We start from the raw sequence: 14,452 nt of genomic DNA, 5'->3' as shown, positions 1-14,452 counted from the left end.
GACCAGAAATAGCACAGAAGTACTCATATTTTACTATTGGCTATTAAGGATCCTATGCCTTATTTGTGTGGATATATTCCTATACACATTTAAATCTATTTTATGTGTATGGATGCTTTCTTTGCATTTATGTCTATACGCCTCTTGTATGTGAATACGGACTGTTTAAGACCAGCCATACTACAAGCATGTTTATATGCTGAGGGAGTAATCTAGTGGACTGGGAATACTGGGGGTGTAAACAGGCAGGTTACACTTCAGGACCAATGAGGTCAGAGGAGAGGAGCCTGTGCACACAGTGTGCACAGGGCAATAAAAAGCAGACTGTCCACACATAGCAACAACCCTGTACATCTTCATTGCATCAAAACATATAGCTGAAACAAAACCCCCCAAAAACAATGGAATAACCTGAAATCATAAAGACCAGACTTTATATAAACATAAAGAACTCATGAGAGTTCTTTAGCATTAGAAACAATAGCCTAACAGGAAAAGCAGAAACCAGTGAGAAAGGAACAGAAAAGCAACCAATCAATATTCTCATGGTTATTCTGTCAAGTAAAAAGTATAATGCAGTCAATGAATCAGATCCTGTAGACCCAGGAGAACACTTTTTCTTTTTTTAAATTTTTTTCTTTTTATAATTATATTCAACACAATATATATTTTATACCAATCAAAAAAAATAATGGACACGTTATTAAATGAACGTGAAAAGATAAAGTCTTTTTGTTTGTTTGTTTTTGCATTTAGTAAAGCTTAAAATCTTGGCTCTTACTGTGGTACAAACCCAAAATAAGAACAAGTGTTAGACATTGGAGTTCACTGTAATAAGGCTGTACTTCAATGTCCCTCACATCACCAAAGGATTTTACCTCCATAGTAGCTGAGCTAAGAGTTGACAGTTCTACTGTGCCAAGGAATGAATTGTAGGCACAATTATTTGGATACAGATTTCCTGCTATGGTCAAAGCTATTTGACTTGAGTGATTGTCATCATTCTCAACACACAGGGAACAGGTTTACATTCATTTAAGAAATGGTGTGTGTATTAAGATGGTCTATCCATGAAGTCATTCATCAACTGTTTCAATGAACAATGGTTCTGCTTGGAGGGTGGCACAGATATTAGGTGAGGGTAAGATTCTGGTTCATTGGCTGTGATGATTTTGGAAAGCATTCATCTCAGAAAAAGAGTAACATAAGGTTATCTTCTCCAAAATTGATATAATAATTATAAATATCAAGCAAAACATTCAGTCTCACTCTTTGTTGTTCTCTTACAAGCCACCTCCCAAATTAATTGTATACGTTTCTTTTGACTGTATAATTTTGAAATACGTAAGCTGTTCTGAAAACCATAGCATAGTGTAAAAACATCAAATAAACAATCCTACTAATAGAGAGGCTGAGATAGGAGAAGCATGATTTCAAGACCATTATGTGGTACACAGCAAGACATTGTCATGTACAAATAAGCAGAAAGTATATATGGATTGTACAATATTGGACATATTTCTCCAATTGCCAAATTAGAGAGACCACTGGGTGACAGCCAACAAATTTCTAATTCCTCATATTTTTGAATTTCAGTCGGTTAGGATATGTTGGTAATATTGATTTTCATATTAAAAGATATTAAGGAAAAGAGATTATTTCCTGGGGTTTTTTTGTTGTTGTTATTAGAGGTGGAGTTATGTTTGTATGGATTTGCTGAAAGATAGCTTTCTTGATTTTTTTTTAGGGTGTCGTTTCCCTCCTTGTGCTGGTGTTTTCCATCTATTATTCTTTGTATGACAAGATTTGTAGAAAGATATTGTATAAATTTGGTTTTGTCATGGAAAATATTGTTTTTTCCGTCTATAGTAATTGAAGAGTTTTGCTGGGTATAGTAGCCTGGGCTGGCATTTGTGTTCTCCTAGGGTCTGTATGACATCTGCCCAGATCTTGTAGCTTTCATTGTCTCTGGTGAGAAGTATGGTGTAATTCTGATAGGCCTGCCTTTATATGTTACTTGACCTTTTTCTCTTACTGCTTTTAATATTCTTTGTTTAGTGCATTTGGTATTTTGATTATTATGTGATGGGAGAACTTTCTGCTCTGGTCCAGTCTATTTGTAGTTCTGTAGGCTTCTTGTATGTTCATGGGCATCTCTTTCTTTAGGTTAGGGAAGTTTTCTTCTATAGTTTTGTTGAAGATATTTACTGGCCCTTTAAATTGGTAATCTTCACTCTCTTCTATACCTATTATTCTTAGGTTTGGTCTTCTCATTGTGTCCTCATTTTCTGGATGTTTTGGTTTAGGGACTTTTTGATTTTTGAATTTTCTTTGACTGCTGTGTCAATATTTTTTTATGATATCTTCTGCACCAGAGATTCTCTCTTCTTTTCTTGTATTCTTGTAATTCTTGTAATAATTTTCTTTATTATATTGGTGATGCTTGCTTTTATGACCCCTGATCTCTTTCCTAGGTTTTTTATCTCCAGGGTTGTTTCCCTCTGATTTCTTTATTGTTTCTAGTTCCATTTTTAGATCCTGGATGGTTTTGTTCATTTTCTTCACCTGTTTGACTGAGTTTTCCTGTAATTCTTTAAGGGATTTTTGCTTTTCCTCTTTAAGGGCTTCTACCTATTACCAGTGTTTTCCTGTATTTCTTTAAGGGAGTTATTTATGTCCTTCTTAAAATCCTCTATCATCATCATGAGAAGTGATTTGAGATCCAAATTTTGCTTTTCCAGTGTGATGGTATATCCAGGACTTGAAGAATGGTGGAGGAATTGGGTTCTGATGATGCCAAGTAACTTTGGTTTCTGTTGCTTATGTTCTTACACTCGCCTCCTGCCATCTGGTTATCTCTAGTGCTATCTGCCCTCGCTACATCTGACTAGAGCCTGTCCTTCCTGTGATCCTGGTTGTGTCAGAACTCCTCAGAGTCAAACTGTCTCTGTGATCCTGTGATTCTGGGATCCTGAGATCCTGGGTGTGTCCAAGGTCCTGAGAATCAAACTGCCTCTGGGATCCTGAGATCCTGGTGTGACTAAGCTCCTGGGATCCTGGGTGTGTAAAAGTGCCTAGGAATGGCACTTCCTCTGGGTGTTAAGGGACTGGCTGAGGAGTCTGCTCCTGGCCCAGACAGACTGGGCCAGGAACTGGTCTGGAGGAGTTCCTGAGTGCTTGGGTCCTGCTGGTCCCAATGTCCCAGTGTTGGGACAGATATTGTGTCCTCCTCACCTCTGATTCTATGATCCTGGGAGTGTTAGAGCGCCTAGGAGTCGAGAGCTCTTTTTCTTTTTTTTCTTATTGATATATTTTTTATTTACATTTCAAATGATTTCCCCTTTACTGGGTTCTAACCTTCAGTGCCTGGCAGGTTTCTTGAAGACCCATTCCAAAATATCCTTTTACCTAATGCTGGCTTTGACCTTTACAAGAAGAGCACTTTATGCTTGTTTTAAGATTCAAGAATTCTATCAGGGCCTTTGCTTTTAAAGCTAAACTGAATTACCTGACAAGTGACAAAGTTAAACAGTGAATATTCTCAGAATCCTGCTTTAATAAATACTAGGGTAAGGACTCAGTTTTATTTGAATACCTAACTGAAAACTTACATGTATGTGTAAACACGGTATGTTTTTCTGTATAAATACATATAGTAAAGTATTTTAACAACTACAATCTACTTCAATCATGGTTAAAGGGAAGGCAAGGGTGGCTGCAAATGAGTGACAGGAACAGGGCAAACACCTCTTTCCATTGACTTTTGTTGGCAAATGATCTGGGTCTCACAGATTCTATCCCACAATTTTTTACATACAAGTTTTAATGTATTTGAAGAATTTTGGATAGAACAATCAAGGCTGGCAAGATGACTCATCAGGCAGAGAAGGACCTGTCACCAAGTCCACGTTTAGCATCTCTTCCCATGGTGGAAAGTGAGAATTGACTCCCACAAGTTGTCCTTGGTTTCCACACTGGCACTATAGCAAGCATTTCGCCAAGTGTAGTATATATACACAAATACAAATAAAATATTTTTTAAAATTAAAAATAATATATGTAAAGTTAAACTTCCACTTTTTCTCAAGCACAAATCAAATTTAACAGGGTTTGTAAAATACCTCCAAAGTGGTTTTCAAGTTTGAACTGTCGAGCCCATCTCCAGAAATCGACAAAGTAGATAAGGAATCAGGTGAAAATGCTGAAATCTGATTTCCATACTGATCTGCAATTATTACAACTTAAAAAAGAAAAACATTTTCAAGTTAAAATCCTTTTTTTAAGATGTATCTTACACACATGGAAGCTTTAATTTACTCCCATACATAGGTAATATATATACATAACTGCTTCTCTTATAACCATTCAACTATATCAAGAATGTGCAGGATTGATTAAAAACTGTTTTTAATTCTTGAAGTATACTAATATTAATATTATTTATATTTGAAGGTGCTAGGGATTGAGCACAGGCTCACACACATGGTAGACATGCTCTACCAATGAACTATATCCTAATGCATAAATCAGACTTTTTATTACAATTTAAAGGAAACACTTAATGGTATATAACTTTCTAGCTATAAGAAAAAAACAAAAGCTACTGGGAAACCAATTCATACTTTTAATACTGATTATTATTTTCTATAACAAATGAAAGATTTTTAAAACAAACAAACTTATAAACCGATTTTCAGTGTATGCCACAAAGTATCTTTCAAACCAAATATTTGAAAATATTAATTGAAGTCAGCATCATACAAAAATAAGTAGGTATACTAACCTATTTCTCCTTGAAGCTCTTCGCCCATCTGCACTGTTTTTCCTCCTTTTAACTCACATTTTAAATGTTTGGGATCATCAGGAAGTGGTCTACAATTAGTTTGGTTAAAAGGCTTTAATTAATCATTAAGTGCAGAAAAAAGTAAAGAGCAATACATATGTAATGTCCTAAAATTAAATACAACAGCACCCCTCCAAATCTATCACTTTTCAAAGCTACTGACTGCTAGAAAAAGTTACATTATATTCTTTATATTGTATTAAAAGGAAGTTATGATAAGGAAATACTGTCTGTAGAGTAAGGAAGAATCACACACAGGGAATAGCATAGAGTAGGTGTAGGAGTTACAGTGCTAGGAATTACTAGACAGGTGGCCAAGGCCAAGGAGCTTGTGTGACAGGACGGTGGTCTTCTGCTCCATTATACTAAGCTCCATCTATTCTTTTCTCTGAGTTGTACATATTAATTCTGATTGAACTCGGTTTCAAAATTCACCACTAACCAATGTAATAATTTTTTCTTTTAAAACTACACCTTGTGTTTTGTGTTTTTCAGGCCTTTGTTGTTTGAGCTGAAGAACCTTCCTTTGATACACTGTTACAGTTGCTAATGGATCAATAAAGTACAGGGTTATAATCATGAAAGGATTAATCATTATCAATCATATACAGTGCTACCACATGTAATTCCAGCACTTGGGAAACTGAGGCAGAAGGATCATGAGTTTGATTGAAGCCATTCTGGGCTGTACAGCAGGACTCTGCCTCTAACAAAAGCCCAACAATTAACCACTAAGTATAATGAAGATTTATTGTAAAGACAAAATATTTTATAGAAATTAAAGCGTGTATTTTTGTAAATCCTCAAAGCAGCTCCCCACCCCCCAAGAGTACAATGCAGAAAACTATCTTGTTAAGGCATGCTAAGTCTGAAAGTATTTGAAAATATAATAAGTTCACAAACCTTACTGTAAAGGCACTTTCCAAAGACACATGGTCATCTTGGAAAGAAACCTGGCAGTAACGTATATCTTTCACAGATGTCGGTACTTGTACATCAGGAAGCAGACCTTGTACTAAATGTTCTTTGTTAACCTCAGGAGTCCAATTAACCTAGAAGAGAATTCATGTAACACAAAGGTTATAGGTTACTCAAAGCTTTCCCATAACCACTTACAGTCTAAAAATTCTTTTTCTTATTTTTTTTCTTCTTCTATTTTAATCATTTTAAACAGACTTGCAGGTAGTTCAGGATGCCCCCAAACTCATGTTGCTTAGGATGGACACAAATTCATGATCCTCCACCTTCCAATTGCTAGGATTACAGGAATGTGTCACCACACCCCACCTATTTATTGAAGAAGCTTAAAGCTAAATTATAATTTACCCCTCCCCACTGCCAAAGAGAAAGAAAGTCTATTTTCTTCTTTTTCTTTAAAAAAAAAATGTATTTTTTTGAGACTGTACTAAAACACTCTATAGAAAATAGGCATGTACGTGTCTCATCACTTCTGAGTGTTCTGGGCAGAGTGTCTGAATGTGGTCCCTGTGGACTGTTACTCCTGTTACTCTGAAAGGTAAGAAAAGAATGTGGCACTGATGTTTTATCTTTCTGGTCACTTTTTGGTTTAAATCCTTTCTTGACTATTTCTACCTTAAAATTATCACTTGAATTACATATTTTACTCTGACATTTAAAGACTTGATCCTGTTTCTGGCAGTTACCCAAATAATGACCAGGCACTTCTGGACCAGTCCTGTATTGGACTTTGTAAAACTGCAACCACCAGCTCAGTCAGCCTGCTGGCAATGATAACCCCAACAGAGCCTCTCCAAGACAGCAGCCAAGTTTTGGTCATTAAGACTCCACTGACAAGACAGGGCACAGTGGGGTATGATTCTGTGATGATGCAGGGGGTTTGGAGGGGGTCCTCCAGCACCAACTCTCATGAGGGTCTAACTGCCATGGTCTCTCTGGCTCCAGCCAGAAGAGCCTGAAGCTCAGATTGTCCAGACAGGTTCTGGCAACGTGGAAAGCTGTGATAAAAGACGGACTCACTTTTGCTACTCCAAATGCTGCTACCCCACCTATATCCTCCACTGTTATGGGCTCTGCACTCCAGTTTCACCTGGAAATGACTGACGCAAGAGATTCAGTCTAACCATCAAACCTAACCTAATAGGTGCCCCACCACAAGAAGTGAAAGAGGTCTTCCTGAACACTGCAGGGAGCAGTTCTGTTCAACATAAAGCCAGGTATGCCAGGCCCTCAGTTGTCACCTTATATAGAACCATGTTGCATGTTGGGTCTAGCAGCAACACAAAGGGCTGAGCTTCTCTTGTTAACCCAGGGGCTGCACAGGGGCAAAGCAAAGTCATCACTGTGTACATGACATTCAGTATGTATCTACCATGGCTCGTATCCATGAGGTCCTCTATATAGAGAAGGGGAATCTCACCTAAACTGGAAAACCCACAAACAGAAACAGGAGCCCCCTCCCAAAGCCGAACAGGACAAGGCAGCAGACTCCTCCGTCCAGAAGGAGGACCTAGAACCAGTGAGGCCTCTCAAGATTTTAGTTACCTTAACTGAACCTGAACTGCTCCAGACCCCAATATACACAAAGAAACCAAGAGAACAAAAAGCCAACAACAGAATAAAAGTATACCAAAAAGGATACAAACGTTGGGGGTACTTGCTAGGCAAAAGACTCCACTCCCTGTCATTACAGAAAGACTGATGGTCACCGGGCTACCCATTGAGACAATTAACACTCCTGAGTTTCCCAAACATAGATATTATTACTAAACTGGGGTTGCTCTCTTTCCTAGGGTCCCTGACAATGACCTGGCCTTCATGACCAAAGTTACCCTAAATCTAACAACAGTTCAGGAAAGTGGGCATAGAGCCTTTACTTGCTGAGCCATCTTGCCAACCCAAAGATCATTTCTCTAAGTATTAGATTTTCCACATGAAAATCATCCACATTTCAATCAAGTCCATACACGAAAAACATACTTAGCCTAGAATTTAAACTATTAGGCTAGTGCAAAACAAATGTACTATTGACATTTGTTGTCTGACATGGAAGTGAATTTTTAAACATGGTGGTTATGTCACATTATCTTAGTGCAATTTCAGTGTATGATATTTTGCAAATGAATCATTACCTGCTGTTTTTTATTTTTATTTATTTTATAAATTTATCTTACATATTTTTTATTTAATATTACAAAAATGACATTAAACAAAAAGACAAATATGAGTGATTTTCTTTTGTTTGTATGTATGTATGTATGTATGTATGTATGTATGTATGTATGTATGTGTGTGTGTATGTGTGTGTGTGTGTGTGTATAGACAGGGTCTCTCTACAAAGCCCTGGCTGCTTTTTTTTCTATTTATTTATTAATAGATATGTTTTCTCTATATCGCTCTGCCTATCCTAGAACTCACTATGTAGAACAGGCTGGCCTTGAAACTCAATAGATTTGCTTGCTTCTGCCCCCAAGTGCTAGGATTAAAGGCCATAACACCTGGCTTGAGTGATTTTCTTATTCAAGACCAAAATGAGTCATCGAACAGTAGAGAAAACTTGAAACACTGCCAGTCCATTTGGCCAGAGAACTAATGAACATATTTGTGCAGCTCTGGCTCAAAAGGTTTTGCTAGGAAATGTCTGAAAGACATGGAGCACAGTGGAGCCATCAGAACTTGGCACTAGCCGGGCGGTGGTGGCGCATGCCTTTAATCCCAGCACTTGGGAGGCAGAGGCAGGTGGATTTCTGAGTTTGAGGCCAGCCTGGTCTACAGAGTGAATTCCAGGACAGCCAGGGCTACACAGAGAAACCCTGTCTCGAAAAACCAAAAAGAACTTGGCACTGACCACCTAAGAGCAAGTATAGAAGCTGATGGATGGATGCTACAATGTTACTCCATTCTCAGTGGCTACCCAGCATTTGAAAGAAACTGGAAAGGAAGATCAGTAAGGAAGCCCAGTGAACTTCTTCAGAAGAAAACTGTCCAGCTCCATCCTCTCATACTTTCTACCAATTCAGTGATTTCCTATTTTTATTTTTTACAAGCTCATTTCTCATTGGCAAAAATGTGTTTATTGTAATGATTCTGATGTTGATTAATAAAAATATATTTGAGTTTAGTTATAATGATTTACTTTTTATAATCTAATACGATAATTCATTTAGCACCAACCTAATAACAGTATTTTTCTTTGATAAATAATTTATTATAGGCTAACCAAAAAAATTTCAATTTTCAAGACATAAATGAGTTTTTTACAAGTAAACAACTTGCCGAAAATACTTACCTTAATTTTTTCTGCCAAGGATGGTGTAATATTGATTTCTCTTTCTCCTTCATCATACATTTGAAAAATTAGATTGCGCATTACATCACCTGCTACCCAATTAACCTCATCCTGATGTTTGATCTGGATTGCCTTTTGTCCCTCTACACTAAAGATATGTAGGCAAGCAACGTGGCTACTGGGAAGTAACTTGATAGTCTTTTCAACAGGTGACACATCTTTACAGCTCTAGAAGAGAGGACATAAAATAGATACTGAGTCCATGGCACTGTTTTAACAGTTTAATTCCAATATTAGGGAAGATCATCTAACCACAGTTATGCTTGTAGGTTTTATCATTAGAAAGGCATTATAAGCCAGATGTGGTGGCACCCACCTGTGTGCCCACAACTTGGGAGAGGTAGGCAGGAGGTCAGGAGTTTAAGCCATTCTCAGCTACACAGTAAGTTCAAGGCCAGCCTGGAATATACAAGAGACCCCTCTTTAAAACAAACAAACAAACAAAGAAACAAACATATGAGGTATCATACTTTAACAATGTAACATTTTAAACCATCAGTCATAAATGGGATTGGTTATATTCTGAAAACTAACAAAGATGACTTCTTTTAAAAAAAATCATTTAAAATAATTATAGACTCACAAGATTTAAATTAAGTCACAGATTCAATAACCATCACTTAGTAAGAATAAAGAAGAATAAAGAGTGATTCACCTTGAGAATCACTCAAAGGTGAAGGTGAGGGGCAATAGGGTGAAGAACTCTGGAAGGGGAGACCAGGAGGGCAACATTTGTGATGTAAATAAATGAAATCATTAATTTTAAAAACAGAATAAAGAAACCATAAAATTTCAATAAAATTGGAGACAAATTGCTACACAGAAGATGGTACTTTTTATTACTAAGCTTTATTGACATTTAATGTTTTTTTTTAAGTTAATAGCATACTGGAATAAATGAATAAATGATAGTCAGAAGGATTTTAGATGCCCTGAAAGCTGAGTTTATCAGTATACTGAGAGATTTATATTGATTACTAGTACACTACAACTGTACAGATCCATCATACAGAAGTTACTTTTAGGCATAGAAAATTAAACTAGTATACCATTACTTCTTTAATAAACTATAATACCTTCAACAGCACAGAGTTATTTATAATACCTTAATTCTAAGATAACTTTAAATATTACTTAATACACTTCCTTCTTTATCTATTTACAGCTATTCCGATATAAACCCATTTAGGTGAGTGATTTAAATTTATTTAAAATTCCTATATTATAAAATATCAAGCAATATATTTTAAAGTATATAGACTTACTTGACTCCTTACTCTCAAGGTTGCTGCCTTGGGGCAAGACAATGATCAACTGCATACAAGCAGACATAACTTGCTATTTGCTTTAACTGAATCATTCCTGGTCTTCTGATACTGCTGTTTAATTACATAAGGCCCATTTGCCATAAAGGCCAGATCCTTCCCATACCCACAAAACTATACTATACTTCTTGACAGTTTGCAAAATTCAAATGCACACAAACACACATTCATTGCTTACATTATCAAATAAAATGCATCCTACATGGTTTAATATTATCAAGAGCACATACTGCTTTTGTGGATCCATCTGAATTCACTTCCCATTATCCATCCTGGTGGCTCACCATTACCTGTCACTCTAGCTTCAAGGGATCCAATGCCTGTCCTCACATACACCTACCCCCACATAGACATACACACCTCAATTTAAATATATACCTTTTAAAAAGGAAAATATAATCAGTAGTAATTATAAATATTGTAAGAGATATAGATTACTAATATGTGATATAAAATGTTAAAATATGGTTATACTTCACATTGTTTTTAAGAGAATCACAAATGTTGCAGATTTTAGCATCAAACAACTTTGCATAAAATACTCTACAGCTGTTAAAGACATTAAAGACTTTGTGTAACACCAATGAGAGCATGAGCTTACAGGTATCTCAATCCTGGCGGTTAGTGTCTGGTCTTTCTTAATGTTCTGAACTTGAATTGGTGACCCTGTTAGGATACTAGTTCCAGAGCTACTGCAATCCACAGTGTAAACTGGTAGGTTTGGAGCACCTAGAAACTAGAAGGAAGGTGGAAAGATAATCATTAACTGTCCATAACTACTCAGTAAATGTTCAAATTCTCGAATAATTTACCACAGCTAACATTGCTGCCTCTACACTGGAAAGTTCTAGAATTTTTTTTTAATAAAAACAGTGACTTTCTATATTTCATAAAATTTATCCTTTTAGAAAAACATTATTTTCTTTACTTAAAAAAATTATTACTTAAAAGAAAATTACAAGGAACTGAGAAGTCACAAATGTTACAGCCATGTCTTCAGTAACTTCTCCCCTCCCCTGAACCCTTTTACTTTCTTGGTTTCTTTTGTGCTAGACCTCACCCTTCCTTCATTTATGTACTAATTGAAAGTTCTGAAAGACAGTTTTATCATTCTATTTATAAATGAAACACTTTATCTAAAGCTAGGGGAGGGAGATAGGAGGTGGCTCAGTAGTTGATAAAGCACTACCATGTAATAGGAGGACCACAGAAAGCATGTAAAGCTAGTTACAGTACTGCACTTCTCCAATCCCAGTGCTTCTAAAGCAAGGTACTTTAGACAGACAAGACACAAGAGAGTCTCCCGGATCTCTCTGGCCAGCTTCTCTGCCATATGCATTCTGACACACAAAAACAGACATGCACAGACTTATGTGAGAGGGCAAAGGAAATAAAAGGGAGAAAACATTCATCATAAATCTAGAAAACTGTGTAGCTGGGCCTGGTAGGGAAGGCCTTGAATCCCAAATACTAAAGAGCCTAAGGCAATAGAAAGAATCATAAACTCAAGCCTTTTTGGGCTACAGGGTAGCTTAAACAATTTTAGAATCCTGTCTCAAAATACAAAACCAAATAGAGCTGAGGAGACGGCTTACTGGTAGAGCACTTGAGCAGTATGAGCAAGGCCTTCAGTTCAACTCAGTAGTACAGCAAAGGAACAAAGAATGAAGGAAAGAACAGAAACAACTGGGAAGAGCAGGTGTTTTTATTGGCTCTGGGCTATTGAAAACCTTTTGACAAGGACATGGTCCTAAGAATTTTTCCATGGAATAATCATTAAGACTTGATTTAAAACAAACAAACAAAACCAGATAAAAAGGCACAGTTGGATTTATTTTCTTTGGTTTCATTATAACTCATTCATATTTCGCTATAACTTACAAAATTTAAAAACAGCAATCCAAAAACTTACTATTTAAGGCTTAATTTTAAAGCTGCAAAAAATAGTCATTGCCATTTACTACCATAAATATACAAACAAAATCTGAGTATTAATAACTGTGTGCCACAAAAAACTCACCTTACAGTGGCCAATCACACAACAACCTCACCTTACAATGGCCAATCATACAACAAGCTCACTTTACAGTGGACAGTTACACAACAATCTTACATTACAGTGGACGTCACACAACAAGCTCACCTTACAGTGGACGATCAGCTTTGGCTGTGCTGTTATGTTATCTGACTCGTCTACAACTTCCACCTGAAATGGGAAAGCTGTTCCATTTTCTATAACTAGAATTTCTGAGTCAGGTTTCACTTTTAGTCGATGAGGGGGACCTATTGAGAAATTATGTAATTAAATACATATTTAGTAGATTAAATAGACTGAAATATTTTTGTATGTAACAGCTATAAATAATATGAAAAAGATAAAATAAAGAATGCAGAGCTTAATAAATTCTACCTTCCAAATGTAATTTATGTATGTGATGAAGCTGCCTCAACAGCATAGGTGAGATACTTAGGTTTAGATTTATATAGGCTACAGCACAGTGATAAGTCATACTAGAAATGACTTAAACAGTCCTGAAAAATATTAAAAATATCTGGAAGGGAAAACATTTAAGAAGCAAAACAAGTTTATTAAAATAAACTTATTTATCACTGTTATCGCTACACAATGACTGATGTCTCCAGCACAAGGAATAGCAATATTCAAGTATCATAAAACTAGTTCAAGGCAAGCATGAAGGTACAATCCTGTGATCCACCAGCACCTGAGAGCTGGAGACAGAATTGGCTATGTAATAAAACCGTGTTCCCAAAATAAAACAAACCCCTGGTGATTATATAATTATATAATCAGGTAAGAACACTGCTCTCTGTCCTTGATATCATAAGCAAGTTATAGCATACATTTCCTATAAGAGTAATAAAATGGGTCTATACTTCTACAATAAATTGTCTATATGTTTCACAATTCCTAACACTTTAATTTATGTTAACTATTGATAATAAAAATATACAAACATGTTTATTTTACTTTATAATAATAATATTAATATTTAATATAGGCCAACTATAATTTTAAGTAAGTACTACTTTAATCATTATACACGAGATTCTATTACCTCCATTTTATAGGAATGGAAGCATCCACAAACACCAGAAAATATTTAATCAGGAGTCTACATAACGAAAATACTTAATGCAGAGATGTAATAAATTCAGGGTCAGTCAGTGGGAAAGTCAAACCCAAGTCCTGGTTATGATGAGATTTCTTGTCTTCTACCACAACACTGTGCTATTTCCTACTTTGTCATTTTTATCCAATAGAACAAAATAAAACAAAACAAAACACCAAAAATGTACCCAGGTAATAAGATTTCTACAAGTCAATTCCATGTGGCTTGGCTTATTTCTAAAACTCTACATGTTTACTATAAATAAACTTTTTTTCCTCACTAGTGCCAATTTTCACTTCTTTAGCAATGTGCCTTGGTAAAACTTGTAAGAACTTCAACTTGTAAATGCAAATAAACTAGTGTTCCCTTCAGCTAAAAATCCAGTATGAACCAAATTTTATCATTTATGGACAAAGTGTTAGAGTCAAGGTTTCTAATTCTCATAGCTAAAATTTGCATGCCAACTGTTCCTTGTTTGTCTAGGTTCAAGTGTAAAACACTGAATAAGCATAATCTTAACTGTTTCACAAATCTGGGCAGGTCTCACCTTGGACAGGATAGTGCTAAAGAAGGCTCATGTGCAATTAGTACTGTGCTCTCTATTCAACAAATGCACAGGGAAGACTGGCCATATTAACTCATTTAATGGCTACAACCCTATGAGAGTAAGTAAATATTCTATTCATTATTTGTAAAAGTAGCCATAACAAAGTTTACCTATACTAAAACCCAAATGGCCTGATTCAAAAATATTCTTTTTAGATCTTTATAATAAACTATGTCTTAAATTAAGCAGCAATTCTATCCTATGTAACTTTAATACAGT

At 35.9% G+C, this 14,452-nt stretch overlaps 1 protein-coding gene across 1 annotated transcript in view; it reads right to left on the bottom strand.

The window, feature by feature from the left end:
• Nucleotides 1-14,452, bottom strand: part of Smchd1 (structural maintenance of chromosomes flexible hinge domain containing 1) — a 120,438-nt gene that overhangs the window by 36,670 nt on the left and 69,316 nt on the right. Inside the window, exons 23-28 of the mRNA XM_052193813.1 lie at nt 12,639-12,778; nt 11,097-11,231; nt 9,111-9,338; nt 5,747-5,895; nt 4,784-4,872; nt 4,122-4,240 (exon numbers count right to left, since the gene is read on the bottom strand). Of these exons, the coding sequence (XP_052049773.1) occupies nt 4,122-4,240; nt 4,784-4,872; nt 5,747-5,895; nt 9,111-9,338; nt 11,097-11,231; nt 12,639-12,778 (860 nt within the window). The remainder of the gene's footprint in view (nt 1-4,121; nt 4,241-4,783; nt 4,873-5,746; nt 5,896-9,110; nt 9,339-11,096; nt 11,232-12,638; nt 12,779-14,452) is intronic.

The sequence above is a fragment of the Apodemus sylvaticus genome, chromosome 9 (genome assembly GCF_947179515.1).
Source record: "Apodemus sylvaticus chromosome 9, mApoSyl1.1, whole genome shotgun sequence".
Lineage (NCBI taxonomy): Eukaryota > Metazoa > Chordata > Mammalia > Rodentia > Muridae > Apodemus > Apodemus sylvaticus.
Note: the sequence above shows the minus strand (reverse complement) of the source record. Positions and strands in the feature narration are given on the sequence as shown.